Source organism: Dicentrarchus labrax, unplaced genomic scaffold (assembly GCF_905237075.1).
Source record: "Dicentrarchus labrax unplaced genomic scaffold, dlabrax2021, whole genome shotgun sequence".
Lineage (NCBI taxonomy): Eukaryota > Metazoa > Chordata > Actinopteri > Moronidae > Dicentrarchus > Dicentrarchus labrax.
This window is the reverse complement of record NW_026136719.1, coordinates 6,704,915-6,720,429: the sequence shown is the minus strand read 5'-3', so window position 1 is coordinate 6,720,429 and position 15,515 is coordinate 6,704,915. Positions and strand designations below refer to the sequence as shown.

Here is a 15,515-nt window from a genome sequence, read left to right as displayed (position 1 = left end):
AGTAAGTAGGATTTAAGAAAGTCATTTTAGAGCTCAAAAACAGATTAAAGTACTAAATTTGAAAGAGATTTTTTACCGTGTGATAGTTAAAATCTGGTCCCGCATTCTGTGGTTTCAAGTATGTTGGTGACACTCACCTTACATGCACAGTTCCTGCAGTTCTCGGGCTCCACCCACAGCTCCTTATCCCGGTAGACCAGGCCGTTGGCATTGCAGGTCCTCTCGCAGTGACAGCCCTCCAGCTGTGTCAGTCTGGACTCTGCGTAGTTCAACTGAGGACGAGTACAGAATCACTAGAGTCACAAAACTACATTCAAAAGTCTCAGTGTGCACCGGGGGTAACCCCTAACCCCGCCCCCATGCCCTCTGGCGTGCCCTGGTTGGTTTTCACAGAGAGCTGCTCCGCAGGGAACCACTCATTAGAAGGGCACATAGAATAATAAATGATCATCATTCAGCTCATGCTCCAGACCTCAGGCTATAATCTACTGAGAAATGACAGACAGGACTGACAGCCACGATCCTGCCTCAACCCTCTTTTATTCCTACACACTGATCAGCCCTTTTTCTTCAGCTTATTTCATGCTCAACATTCCCCACGGTTGTCTCCCGACAGAAGTGATGCATCTCTGACTGACAAAAGTGTCAAGAGGCAGTGTCACAGGGATGGGGCGCAGAGGGTGGAGTGCACCAAGCAGGATTTGCTTTAAATCAGGATTTAACAACCGTGTGTCATAGAAAGTATGTATATTATTCTCATTTATCTAGGAAAATACAGAATGTTTTGTAAGAAACATTAGCTATGTGTTCACAGACAAAATATTTTTACAGTGAAGGAGGTGCTTTAATAATTTCAACAAAGATCAGCAACTACAATCAGCCTAATCTGAGTTTAAATGAATCCTTGTGTTATGTTTTGATACCAATTACAGGACATTGTAGTGTTGGTAGTAGCGAGTCGTCCAATCCAATGGTTCATGTTGAAATTTTAAGCAAAGCAAAGGAGAGAAGTTGTCATCTTGTTGAACAAGAACTAACACATGTCCTAACAAATTTGCCCCCCTGGATCAACAAAGTATTTCTGATTCTGATTCTGATTCTGATTGTTGATTCAACTGCAACAGATAATTCTTTTCAGTGTGATTGAATAGTTTGTTTCTATTAAAGTAACCACATATAGTATCATGTAAATCAATAACAAACAGCATTTATTTTATTTTCCTGAAAAAAAATCAGCATCCATCCAGTTTGTATTGATCAATAATCTACAGAGTTGTGGAGTTTTTCTGTAAAAAATAGACTGTATCCATGAAAGCTCAACTACAGGTTTGGGTAGGAGCTGGCTGGCTACGCTATGTCTTACAAATTCACATATCTGTAAAATACAAGTACTGTCTGACCCAGATATAAACAATCAGAGTCCTGCTTGAAAGGTGGGAAGGTGGGGGAATTCAAAAAGGTCCAATTGATCTGAGCAGCGTAGGTCAACTCAGAAACTGTAGGTCCACTTAAGACACTCAAGGCTGCTCTGCCGCTCTGCTTTTGCCCCCTCTGCTCCTCTGAGACCTGCCCAGGCCACAGTGTCAGAGAGAGAGGACTCGCTGCGAAATGATAGAGGCTTCTCAGTAAAAAAGAAAAATGCTGGATGTCACTGAGGCTTTTTGCTTCATTTAGAGGAGTCCCGGCTGGCTGCAGGAGAGCTGTGTGAGCGGTAAAGATGTGTCCTGTCAAAGCCCAAAACAAAATGTTTGAAATGCAATTTCAAAGGCTGGGAGGCTGCCTTGAGGCACCACAGAGGAATACCTTTCCTGTACAATGTGAGCATCAAAGGGCACAGTGATACCGCACAAAGGAGTCAGAGGCTAATAGACATGTATCTCCTATGGTTGATACATGAGGCCAAGAGACACGCGTGAAATAATTAAATAAGACAAAGTCCAGATAATGGAGGGTGAGGGAAAAGGTGTATTTATTACCTTTAATCCTTTTTGTTTGCCTGCATATTTGAGGGATATGTCAAACATGTATGAGTGAATTTCCATGAAATTCTGGGAACCAATCAGTCTTGGGCCAACAAGTAATTAATTAGATTTTGTTTGTGATCCAGATCTGGGATGTCTGCCATCATGTAATTATGATACTTTAGCCATAACAATGAAACAAACACATGCTGAGACTCCAAAACCTGATGGTAAGTTAGAAGACTTAATAGACCAATTCATCTTAAAATGTACAGTAAGTGATGGTAATGTGTTTGGTTTTAGAGCAAGTAGGGAAATCCTTCACTTTTAGCCTTCCATAGTCAGCCTAAATATTGTAATATAAATGCCATGAAGGAAAGTGAGAAACCAACATTCTGAATAACTCCCTCCAGACAGCAGCACACTGAAAAAAAGTCATGAAATGTATGATTATTAAGAGACTGTCCTTGGTTGAAAATGTGGGATTTTTACACTAACTGAGCATCTTGAGCCTTACTAACACTACCCAACAAACACAGAATCTGAAGCATTTTAGTGCATTAAGGGGAAATTCTGGTATTATGCATGTTGAGTGGGTTTTAAAAAACTTGCACAAGGGGTTATCAGCAGTCCCGACATGGATGTTTTAATTCACAGTTTCAAGTTGGATTTTACCCACTAATAGTGCAACGCTAGACTGATGTACTGTATCAATTATTTTTGAGTAAGTGTATATTAAATACTGTGTATCTGCAGATATGTTCTGATAATTGTGTTCTTCCGGACTATGGACCATGCTGCCTTTGAACTCACCACCTTTGTTGCAGGGACTTTAGAAACACCTCTACCAACAACAAATATCAAAGTAAACTGTGCAAGCCTTCAACTATCCAAATAAAGCTCAGTTTTTAATAAATCATCAAAAAAGCTTGACCCAAAGTCCAACCCAAAGTCAGCACAGCCCCCTGGATTAGCAATTATAAGCGCATAGGGAGCTACTTTGGGGGCAACTTGCCAGAATCAAAGTAGCTTTCAGTAATAAACATTTTTACAGATCAAACCTGGAACCTCAATCCCCTTATTACCAAGAACACTGGATAGACTCAAAGCTGCTTGCATGGCTTACACATGAGGGAATCCACTGCAGCAGCAATAGAGGAGAACATTTAACCAGTTATGCATCATTTATTCAGATATCTATCCAAAGCAAAACGTACATCAATTGATTGCTGTGAAGACCAAGTATCGCCAAAAACAATTTATCATTAATTTCATTTTTGAGATAATGCCCACAAGAGTTATTCTAACCCCTAACCACTGGACAGTGATTATATACAAGCATTAACAGGTCAGTTCACCCATAATACCCACTTACGTCTTGCAGTATGTAGCCATGCAGCGCTTCTGGCCTTGTCATCAGCCATTTTTATTGGGACTATTTCTTCTAGAAAGTACTTAAACTAACTTTTAAAAAGTCTGTAGATAATCCAGAGTAACAGGGACACTAATTCAAGAAGGAGATGTTGCTGTTGATTTTCTAAATGTCATAATTCAATGCAGTGAGTACCACAATCAAATAAAATAAAATATAAGCAATAAAAAAAAACAACAAACAACCTCACAAATAAAACTATCTATATGGCTACATACCACTAAAGAGAGATGAGTAAATGTTTGTTGTTTTTTTTTAACTGGGCTGAACCAACCCTTCAAATGGGAAAATAATATTATTGTACTGGTATCGGTATTCAAGAGGTATTGAGCTATTTCTACATGTTTTGGCATAAACACATGCTTGTGCTTCTTCTCAGAAATACACAGGTATATAATACATTCAGATGCTGCCATGCTAATCCACACACAGCAGAGCTTATTGTCATCTCACCTCGCCTTGACACTCCACATTGCACTCTCAGGACCAAGCAATTATTCACTTCATGCTGAATTCCTCTATTCTCTGATGCCATTTAGGGCTGGAGTTGCCTGCATCTTCCATGCTGCGACTCATATGAGCAATGAGGTCAGGTGGCAGTAGGTCGAGGTGTGTTCATGTGAAAGCGGAGGTGTTGAAACAGCAGTAGGGTAATGTTCTTCATTTCACCCTTATTTACACAGAAAATTATTCTATAGCTACTCTGCCCGCTGAGATGTCCTTGCTTCATTCACTCCCACCTGATAGCAACTCACTCATGCACATATAAGCACACACTCAATCACATACACACAAAGTCAATCACACACACCCACACATAGTTATGCAGATGTTTAGTCTTATAAATGGTTTAAGCTCTCCCCCACGGCTCCAGGGCAGAATGCACACCGCCTGTTAGCCTCTGTTCTCACAATGCAGTCGCCATTTCCTGACACCTCTGTGAACCCTGAATATACTTGCCCCCTGTGTGTGTCTGTGTGCTACCGAACATTTATCATTTAAAATGACAGTAGCAGGAAAATAAACCATAAAATTTTAACAAGATATAACAGCAGTATCGCTTACTGTCCCACCGCTGCACATGTTAATAAATATGCTGCTACTGAAGACAGGTCAATAATATTCATACTGAGATAAATTGCTACATTTACCTTGACTTCAGTAAGTGAAAGTCAGTATTTGGGGCAAGATAATTATGAATAGTCAGTAACACATTCATAATTATTCTGCCTAGATACTAATTTACTGATCAGTCATTTACTTATATGGCAGCCAGTGACATGTAACTTAAGTCCACAGTCAGACTGTGATTAATCAAGAAAGTGAGAACGAAAATATTATGCACATTTCAGAGGGTAATCTTATCCTTTTTATTACACTTATCTGACGCCTGACGGAGTTACCACAGAAACACATTTAAATAGTACGACATAAGCTCACAAAATATAAAATGTTTGATTCTTCCCTGCTTCCTTCCCTCCTTTCTTCAACTGATACGCAAGTACAACAATATTCTTTTGACAACAAAATCACAACTCAAGGTCTTTTAACGGCCACAACTGAGCAAACTGCTGATGAGGACCGTGTAATACAGTCAAAACCTCCAGAAGAAGGGAGTAAGTGGACCTTGAGTTACGTTTTCTGTCACTCTTCTTCCTTACTGTCAGTACTGTTACTCTATAATCAAGTGATTTGCATTTTCACATTTTCCTCTCTTGTCATGCAACAAAGTGAAAACTGTGCCTTTGTTTCATTGCTCTAATCGTGAGCCATTGCAAACTGCAAAAAACAAAACCATGAAATAATAATAATAATAATAATAATATGGGACCTTCTGGGACCAAATCATTGTCTGCTTGCTGTTCCCTCTTACATGCACATTAATATCTTTTTTTTTTTTGGGGGGGGGGTTTGTCTTCTAAAACCACTTCAATCCACGCTTAGAATAATAACTGACAGAGTAATCACATTTTCTAAAGACAGATTAAGGTGCACGTTCATTTTATTTTTGTTTCTCAACAATAACTTTTTTTTGGGCTACGTCTTGTTGAAATTAAACAAAAATGAGATACTGGCTTTAGAGGAGAAAGAACAATAAGCTTCAATGAAAGCAGCAACAAAATCAAAGGATTCTGCTGTCTCTGGCTGTAGTGGAGAAGGAAGTTATTTATTCATTTTCATTTATTTATTTATTTGTTTGTAAGGGTACAACTGGGACAGGTTTTGACTGGATACTTTTATTTAACAGATGTTCACTGACTTGTCTGACAACATTCAGTGTTTTTCTTTTAGCTGTCTCCCAAACATTTGTGACACTAATAAATCTAGTTTTGCAGTAATTTATACGTCCAGTCAGTCTTCATACAGTCCGGTGAGCTGCCAGTGGTAGTTTTCTGTGCAAAAGGTCATTCCTTGTACTTACCTTCAGGGTCATCTTGGCCAGTAGATCCTGAAGGTCCATGATGCCTTGGACCAGGCTCAGGAAATCGCTGCAGGTCGGACAGGCTCAACGGGGGAAAAGGAAGCACCAGAACAGAGAAGAAATGGAGAAGAAGAGCAAGAGGGAAACATTTAGATAAGAAATAAAAAGAGCAAGAAAATTTATTATTTGGACGTGGCACGTGGAAGCTAGTGACAAACAAAAGGGGAGCCTCACACATCTGTTTATTCTTTGTCTTAGTGGCTGGTGTTAGTATCAATAATAAAGCGACAAGGTGTGATTACATGCCTTATTGATCAGTGGCTAAGACAGTGGCACAGCGATGGCCTTGTATCTTAATCTGCTTGACAGTAAACAGATGGAGAAACAAGGCAGGGAGAGAGGAGGCTGCACTGAATCTGAATTACAGCAAAATGAAGATTACTGGAGTAAAGGAAGAAAAAAAGCTAGGCTTTGTTTGTGATCAGCAGGGAGAGGTCACTGCCAGCTGATGAATAGCTCATTACAGTCCAATCCTATAATGGCACACAGTAATGGAGAGTACTCTTTCTTTTCCTTTTACTCTCAGAGTGTGTTCGGGACACTATGTATGACTGGGCCATCATGATACTTACTGCGGTTGAGGTTAGGACACTGTGTAATGTAGCCGTTGGGAGCGAAAATCAACTTCACATCCTGGATAATGCCCTGGCAACACAGAGGGAGGGGTGCAGAGAAAAGACAGAAAAAGATAATGATACACATGGATTGGCAAGATTATGGGTTGTCTCTTTGGAGACTTTTTGTAGCCCCTTGCTTTGCCTGTGTGGTGCCCAGTGCAAAGGCTAAGGTGCAATGCAGTTGGGAGGAGTCAAACAAACAGGTTCATTCAAATTAGGCAGTGCAAAGTGTGCTTTTGGTATTTTGGTAGAAAATATGTCTTAGATGTTCAGCTGAGAACAGATAGCTCAGCTGCCACTTAGGTGATTTTGTCATGATCAAAATAAACTATTTTAATTAAACACTCTCAAACCAGTATATGCGTTTAACCTGGCATCAAAGCTCAGAGGCTCTGCGCTCATTAATCCTGTGAGTCACAGCCTCCTTTCCTCACAAAAAAATCAGTGGTTCATATTTTATCCTTGAAATGCATTACGCTGTTGTGTCACATTTTAAGATATGATATAACCATTCCCAATGTGAAATACAGTAGAATTTGACTGAAATGCCATTGGATTAATTGATATTGAACTATTTTTAATATTTCTATTATCATTACCTGAATGTAAAAATAATCCTATTCATCTGCCTCTGGCTGCAGACTTGTGGTGCTGTGTGTTCACATCATGCTGCTCTGCATCAGACAACAGTCATGCGTCACTGTGATTGGCATAGCAATTTACGAGCAATGAGAGACGGATATTTCAAAACCTGGAAAATTAACACCAAATAATACTAGAATATTATTGGATCTGGACCAAGATCTAAATTAAACTACACACAAACAAAAGTCTGCACCAAAATGTAGGTTTGGTCTAATTTTTATGGAAAGGCTTCTCTCTTGGCCAGGACAGCAATTCATTTTACAATAGGTTTGAGAAAGCATGTTTTTTTAGAAATGGTGAAAAAACCCCACAGCAAATGTTTAGAAAAATAAAAAAAAATATTCCTGTACTTTGCATACAGTATCCATTTCAAAACTGAATTGACGTAAATGTACTTCACACATAGGCAGAAAATGGCCTCTAACCCATAGGGTTCTCTCCGTCTGTCAGTCACTCTGAATGACAGGCTATCTCCAGAGGTGCAGGGCTGGTAAATAGAGGGCTTCATGATGACCACAGAGAACAATCTTGGAAAAAAAAGGCACCCTCTCTAATGGAAAACCGAACTTGTAAAACACTGGGATGTGCACACACACACGCACGCACACACGTGGGGGTAATATAATTTTACCATTCCTTCAAAGTGGCTACTGAAAACATGCTGGAAGGACATTAGAATTCACCACCTCAAGCAGAGTTGGCATCAAGTCGTCTCTGCTTTATGTGTATGTGAAATCCATTTACAGTGCATTTGGCTAGCCTGGATGTAAGCAACACCTGCCTCCATTTCACACAAAGACATGGAGAGAGGGAACCTTGAGGCGAACAGGCTTGCAGCACAGATTGAGAACAAACACAGTGTCTCACACACACACACACACACACACACACACACACACACACACACACAGAGAGAGAGAGAGAGGCTGTGTGAGGAGTGGATGGTGAAGAAGAGATTGTCAGTGTCACTCAGAATGAAAATGAAGGTGTAGATCACAGATGTCTGTCCCGGTGGTGTAATATAGGGGTCCTGACCACACATCACTGTCAATGATCAGCAGGTAATTCGAACTGAAGTCATAAATATCTCTCTCTCTCTCTCTCTCTCTCTCTCTCTCTCTCTCTCTGACACACATACACACAGGCACACACTTGTTTCATTCCTCTGCCAAAGCCTATGGCAGATATGTAAGAATAGCACTATTCAGGAAAAATGTCCATGCCCCTATGGCAAGACGAGTCCAATTACACAGCTGCATTTCAAGTCGCATACAGTACAGTTGGAGCAGTGACACATTTTCTATAGTTTTGTCCGCGTACAAAAGCATATTGATTTGAAATAAATGGGGTATAGGTGCTGACTTTCATAGGCAGACATTTTCAAGGCCAGTGTAATTTCTGCTACAAGCTTTGAACTGAAGGGTGAGTTTACGATGTTGCAATCAGCAACCACTACATGCCACTAGATCCTACACACTGGACCCTTAAAGCTGCACTAACCAATGTTTTTAGAATAAGAATGACTTAAAGTACAAAATATAATATAAAGGGGCTGCTAAAAGTGATGAATCCATAGAGAATTATCACCAACTCTGCAGCCATGGGGAGATTTTTAAGCCTCTTTTAACTCATAGTTTTGGTTTTTGCTGTAGGTGGCGAAAAGACAAACTTAGTGACTAGATGAATAAGCTAACAGTTACAAAGTCACACAGTTTTCTCAGGGGTTGGTGGAGACTGTTCAGCTGATGTGGATGTGGACACATCCAAAGTAAAGCCTAAAGTCAGCACTTTAACATCACTGTTTCATTTCAAAGCCAGTGTGCTGGAGTACAGACACAAAGCAATTAAAAATGTGTCACTGTTCAAATACTTACAGATGGCACTGTATGTCTTTACTAAATGCAAAACAAAAAGCATGTGTGCTTTCCTGCAATTGTATGAGAGACAGATGTCTTCAAAATACGCAAAAGGTTGACAGCGCTAATTTAAGATTTGTTGGTTTATGGCTGGGCTATGACTCGGGCTTGGGCTATGACTTGAGTTATACTGGGAAAAAGGGAATTAATACAGCCAGTGAGGGATACTGAGGTCTGTGCTTATGTGCTGTTTATGCATCATTTGTTTCTTTGTGTCCCCAAATGTTCACAAGTTCACTCACCGTTATTGCTGATAAAATTACTTTCACTTTGTTTGTCTGCTCTCTTTTAGTCATAATTCCCAGTTAGCTTGTTATTATAGCAATAATAGGCCAGCAATGTTTGGCCAGCACTTCACCCTCAGGCAACATTGACAGAGGTTTATTATCCTGGGTAAAGCTTTATCCTGTGTTCTTTTTTCTCAAATTGATCATGCACAACATGACCTTTCCTTGTTCTAGCAGGGTCTAAAGACTTAACCTCCACCTGCAGTTCATCTCCCACGACTAAACCAGCATCAGCAAAACTAATTTACAAGTGTGAGAAGAGAGAGGAAATGCAGGTGAACAGAGGGAGAGAAAGAGAGATCATTATTAAGATGATGACAAGGATTTCCCCTAAGAATTAACTTATTCACATCTTCATGCTTCGCTTGACAGAGACAAACAAATTGCAAGCAATACACACCGTTTTGATGGACAGCAATGATTTCGCTCTGCTTGTGTCCAACATAGTTTTTAAACCTCTGTGCTGGTGATGGATTTTAAAATTGACTGAAGTGACAGCAAAGAACGAGTTTAACTCTACATGCAGACATTAGGGACTCATGGGCACCATAAACAACAAGTTGAGATGTTGAACCTTCGCTGAATTTCACTTGAATTTCCTACACATTTTGTTTTTAGGTTAGCTGTAACGGGTTAGTCACAACAATACAGTGACACATACAGATTGCAATCAACTGAAAACCCTTGACACAACCAGGCGTGGAGAAGAAACTATGGTGGCTGTGAAACTCATGAAAAACGCATCTAGAGTCAATGTTTGGTCTGTCTGTTCTGTGCTACTGTAGAAACATGTCAGTTCAACATGGCGGACTCCGTAAAAGAGGACTCACTCCCTCTGTGGATAAAAACAGCTAATTTTAAGGTAACAAAAATACAACTATTCCAATTTCTAGGTGATTATACAGTAATGAATACATACCTTTGAATATGATATTCTATCCTTTTATATTTTAAATTAAAGTCAATTACAGTGCTGTGCATTTTATCTGCAAATGTCAGGGTAATTGGTCATCAAATTGTACATAAAAACTCTTCGAAACTTCGAAAACGGATCAACAAAGCAATCCAAATACAAACAACTAATACATTCTAAAGTACAAATTTGTACATTCATATAAACTATTCAGTCCCAATCCTTAAGCCTTCAACTCTGTGTCAGTAGAATTTAAATTCAGTGGTTAATATACCCCGTTAGTCAAGAGTAAGGAGCCTCACAGCATCAATAGGAAAAATACGCAGCATTTTTAAAGTGTAGCTCTTCATAAAGAAGTTTAAATTTATTCCATAATATGCAGATTTTTTTCAGTTCATCCAAAAGTTTTCTTTTGCCCATTCTACTTTTAGGAGGTATAAGGTTTATTAACCCCAGACTGTACTGTATTATCACTGATACAGGCTTGAACAGAGTGAGCACATCAGGTATGGAGGAAAAAAATGATGCTGTCGACGGTACAATGTTGAAATGAAAAGGAGAAAGACGTGAACAAAGCATAAACAAACAAATTTAAACAACCAGGAAACAGAGGAGACATAGGCAGGAACAGGGAAATCAAAAGACAGACTGTGTGACACATCTAAGCTCTCAATCTTTCATGTACAGGTTTGGCTTTTCCTTCATCATGCTGCCTTGTTCAAGCTTTCCATCATTGTCCATGTTAGATTCATTACCGTATCCTGGTGCATACAACACCAAGTGTTTTTAAAAAAGCACCGGTTCCAAACGAGCCTGCAGTGTCCCTGAGGAGTCAGCGTCCTTGGCACAATGGATTCTAGATAAAGATAATTTATTACAGTTGCTCTTTCAGATGGAGAGGTTCCCATGAGGAGGCGGCACGAGGACGAGCAGTGTCTCAAGCCACTGCAAGGGCTCAATATGTTTTATTTAAAGGCATAGTTAGCTCGCCTTATCATTATCCCACTCCTGAGTCCTGAATGGGATAGATTACAGCTGCTGCTTTATTTCACCTCCTATCTCCATTTGCAGTGTTACTTCTATAGCTCTTGGCTTTTCCCTTCTCTTCGCCTCTTGCTTTTTTGTTCTTTTCTCTTATTTCCCAACAAGCTCATCAGCCTTCTCTGCTTTTGACATGAGAAAACGTAAGTAGTCTCTGTTTATCCCCTTGTCTTTAACAGGTTAAAGTAGGGAGCAGGTAAGAAAGTGTGAAGGCAATAGTAAAGAAGTAGTGGAAGTAGTGGGACAATATGTTTTGTCTCTGTCTGTCTGTCTCAGTTTGTGTCTCTGTGTGTGTGTGTGTGTGTGTGTGTGTGTGTGTGTGTGTGTGTGTGTGTGTGTGTGTGTGTGTGTGTGTGTGTGTGTGTGTGTGTGTGTGTGTGTGTGTGTTTCTTAAGGCCCCTGCACAATACATCTGACCAGTGTTACATAATTACAGTACATAATTCTCTGTTAAACCACAACTTGAGATACAAGGTGTTGATTAGTTATCTTACGAAATGCGACTGGGCCAGTCTTTAAGCTAAGTCAAGCTTATTAAAATGACAAAAATAAACAAAGAGTTTTTGTCAAACTTTCTCTTCTTTTCTTAAAGTAGTCAGGCACCAGCCTCAAGCTGAAATGTATGTAACCTGAAGTTATGGGCGGACTGTGGCCTGTCTGTGTTCAAGTAGGAAACTTAGTAGTACTAATTTCATCTATTCAAATCTGGGTAGAAAAGCACACCAGGAATAAGCTATAACTAAATGTCTATTCCTTGGAAACATTTTGCCATATATTAAATTAGACATGAGACATGAACAAAACATGTTAGCTGAGTCAGCTGCACGGTGAACAGAGACTCCACAGACTACTGCTCACTGACCATTAAGCAGAACGCTGAGATAGAAGCGAATAGGAATTGAATTTATTTGTAGTTTCATGGCTTGAAGATTTGAGTAAAAACCTGCCTTATTTCTGTTTTTAAAAAACTTGAATTGTTTCAAATATTGTCTAGAATCAGCAGTTTTAATGTTGCCAATGCAGTGTTAACGGTTAATCGGGAAGTTTAAAGTGTTCCCAATTGCAGTTTTGACAAAAACAAATTTAAAGCAGTATTTCCTATGACCCTGCTACAATCAGAAAGTTTTTCCAACCTCTTTCCTGTTCTCCTCGGTGGTACTGTATATTCAGCTGTTATTCTCTCTCTGTAGCAAGAAAAAAGAAACTACAAACTAAATCTGTGTGTGAACTAATATAGTTGCTGGCTCATAAATATGCATGTGTAGAAGAAGATAATTAGGTGACTCTAAATGGCCCTTCTGATACCATGAACAACAGGTCCTTGATTCAAGGTGTTACAAGTACACCTGTCAGCCGACATGCCAACTCATCATAGTGTAAACCTTAAGGGAGAATCTCCTCATTCCCTCTATCACTTCACACAGGCTTGTGCGTCTCCACACCATCTGTCTCTTCTGCAGACAAACACTTTTGGGCGCTCCCTGCACATGGAGGGTAGACAAATGCCGAGCACTCAGACAACTGCGTGTAGGGAACTGGATGATGGAGCTGCGTCTTTCAAGACTAGAGCTATCCTGTAGAAGAAGGAGGTCCTTGAAGCCTTGATGCAAGAGGGGATGAAGGGGGGGGTGGGGGGGCAGAGGGAGGAGGAACAGTTGGCTGGTGTGCAGCAGCAATAGTGTCAAAGTACGGGGAGGAGAAATAATTTACACCGCAGTAGATTCTGGTGGCCAATCAATGTTACATAGAAAAAATAAAAGGCCTATTGATTGCATGTTGGGTGGGCAGAAGAGGTGGGAATATCAAGCGCGTGAGCATGTCCTGGTGAGACTCCGCATGTCCCCTCCCTGCTGTGAGTGCATGCAGGAGCCCAAGAAAATGAGCAGTGATTAAAAATCGACAGCATTGTAATGGGCTTGGGAATAAGCGTTTCAAAGCACACGCTGAGCCTTTTTGCATCTCCTTTGTGAGCCCACTGTACTTCTTTCCTGCATCTTCCACTTGTCTCTCCCCACCCCCCACACAGCCTACTGCAAATCTGGCCAATTATACCAATTGATCTTGAATGTGAAGCACATTCAGGTGCATGAAGGAAGAGTGTGTGTGTGTGTGTGTGTGTGTGTGTGTGTGTGTGTGTGTGTGTGTGTGTGCATCATCTGTGAAGTCTTACCTTGAACAGGCCATGCTTGTGGCTGTGCTGGCCGAGCCACACTCCACTGCCTGGGGTGAGCTCCATCTGAGGGGGGTCTATCACCCGCTCATAAATCCTGCCAACAACAAATCAGAAGAGAATGTTTGGTTATGATAACGACACAGTCCCAAACACGCTTCTCTTTTTGTCCTGGTCTGGCAGGAACACTGATCCAATACAGCTGAATACCAGAGTAAATCCAGCAGACCATGTGCATGTCCACTCCCTCCCACCCTCTCTCCCAACCCTTTCCCTTCATGAGAAGCAGAGAGTGTAGAGCAGAGGCTCCTCTCCTCAAGCATGACAGCCAGTCTCGCCCCACGGCTCTCTAACACGGTATTGATATCTGGACCCGGGATGTAGGCTGGATTAACTGCCCGACTCCTGACACAGACACAAACAGGCTTTGGCATTATCAAGGCAAACATCCTCAGCGTCATTCAGCACCATTTTTTCCTGCACTGAGGTGGGCTTAACGATGCCTCCGATGGGCCTCTGTGAGGATGTCAGAGAACAATTTGTCAGGATTTCTCCTCCTCATCCTCCTCCTCCTCCTCATGCTAGGAGCACATACAGAGACACACATCCAGAGTAGCAAGCTAATTCATCTCTTAAGTTTCATTCAAAGGACATTACATGTTTTGATCTCAGATGAACAGACCTTTCTCACAGCAGCCATTTTGACATGAAATAGTAGGGTAAACATGGTTATCAACGATACTAATTAAGGTTCCGTTCCATTTAGTTTAGCAGAGCGTTTCTAGTAAGTCGACAAGCAAATAGCAGCACCCTGACTATGTTTGACCTGAACCTGCAACAATGACTTCAGCAATACGGTAGGCTTTACTGTACTTCATAGTAAAAGTCATGAGGAGTCAAAGTGAAGAGAAAATAAATCTTCATGCAAAATAATATATCTTCTTATTAGTGGTGGGGGTTGTTTCCAAACCAAATTAAAAGACAATAGGTGTTATTTGTGAGCCAGAAAGGCCATTGGCTGGGAAGGTGATTGGTCTTTATATATGACCAATCCCCTGTATATACTGTAACTGTACATCACAGTCATTTTTATGCTTTTATGCTCACTTTCGTTATTAAAACTGAGTGAAATGATTCTCTGTAATGTGAAGAAATACCTAATTCTGCTAATCCCTGTGTTCTGCAGTTTTCAAAGGTTTTGTAAGCTTTTGGTTTTTATTTACCTGACTTCTAATGGCTTCTACCAACCGTCCTACAAAGCCATGGCCTACTCCCATGAGATACATGTCCAACACAAAGTGGAGCTAAAATATTTTTCTCAAGACAGGGGAGATTAAATCATGAAATCATGACCACAATCCCTGTCAATATTATATGACATTTGACAGGTGGCATGGCAAGAATATGGGCTCCACTGGGATTCCTTCCTGTCCATATGATTTTGCTGCATGTGTACTGTAGGGTACTGGCTTCAAGTTGTCACAAAAGATTTGTTGCAGTTGAATTCAGATTTAAATGTTGCATGCATGTAATTTTAATATTAAAAACCTCTAAATAAATGTTTGAGTTACAGTCAGTGTCTTTTCTGTGTCCAATAAATGCTTATTAAGGAGAAAAGCAATGTCAAACATAATAATTATAGATCTGGTTTGTGTACATACATTTTCTAGGCCTTTTTTAATTTGTATTGATTTATATTTTTAATAGTTTTTTGCTTATTAATGCTGATTTAATCCTAGAGGAAGATTTGCCAGTAACACAGAAACATACAGATATATACAATAGATAAAATTATATGTAAGAACTGAAGTGCTTCATTGCTGTTTATGCTATAGCTGTCAGATTTTCCACCTGCTTGGCGAGCTGTCACTGCAGTAGAGAATGTAGAGGTCATGTGATTATACTCTATTTTGTCTCCCCCAACCTTTCTGTCTTTGCTTCCCCCACCTTCCCCTTTCGTCAGCAGCTCAGCAGCAGTGGAGAGTGGGAGTTTCACACAGGGAACATTTGAGAGCTGCGATGCCAATTAGAATAGTGATGTGCTCACGGGC

The 15,515-nt window shown here is 40.4% G+C and overlaps 2 protein-coding genes across 2 annotated transcripts in view; one reads left to right on the top strand and one right to left on the bottom strand.

Moving 5' to 3' along the window:
* The window catches only part of lrp4 (low density lipoprotein receptor-related protein 4), a 561,339-nt gene that overhangs the window by 315,712 nt on the left and 230,112 nt on the right, over positions 1-15,515 (top strand). The window lies entirely within an intron of this gene.
* The window catches only part of LOC127351684 (protein kinase C-binding protein NELL1-like), a 234,698-nt gene that overhangs the window by 151,403 nt on the left and 67,780 nt on the right, over positions 1-15,515 (bottom strand). The window contains exons 5-8 of the mRNA XM_051379480.1: positions 13,465-13,561; positions 6,448-6,520; positions 5,816-5,898; positions 138-272 (exon numbers count right to left, since the gene is read on the bottom strand). Of these exons, the coding sequence (XP_051235440.1) occupies positions 138-272; positions 5,816-5,898; positions 6,448-6,520; positions 13,465-13,561 (388 nt within the window). The remainder of the gene's footprint in view (positions 1-137; positions 273-5,815; positions 5,899-6,447; positions 6,521-13,464; positions 13,562-15,515) is intronic.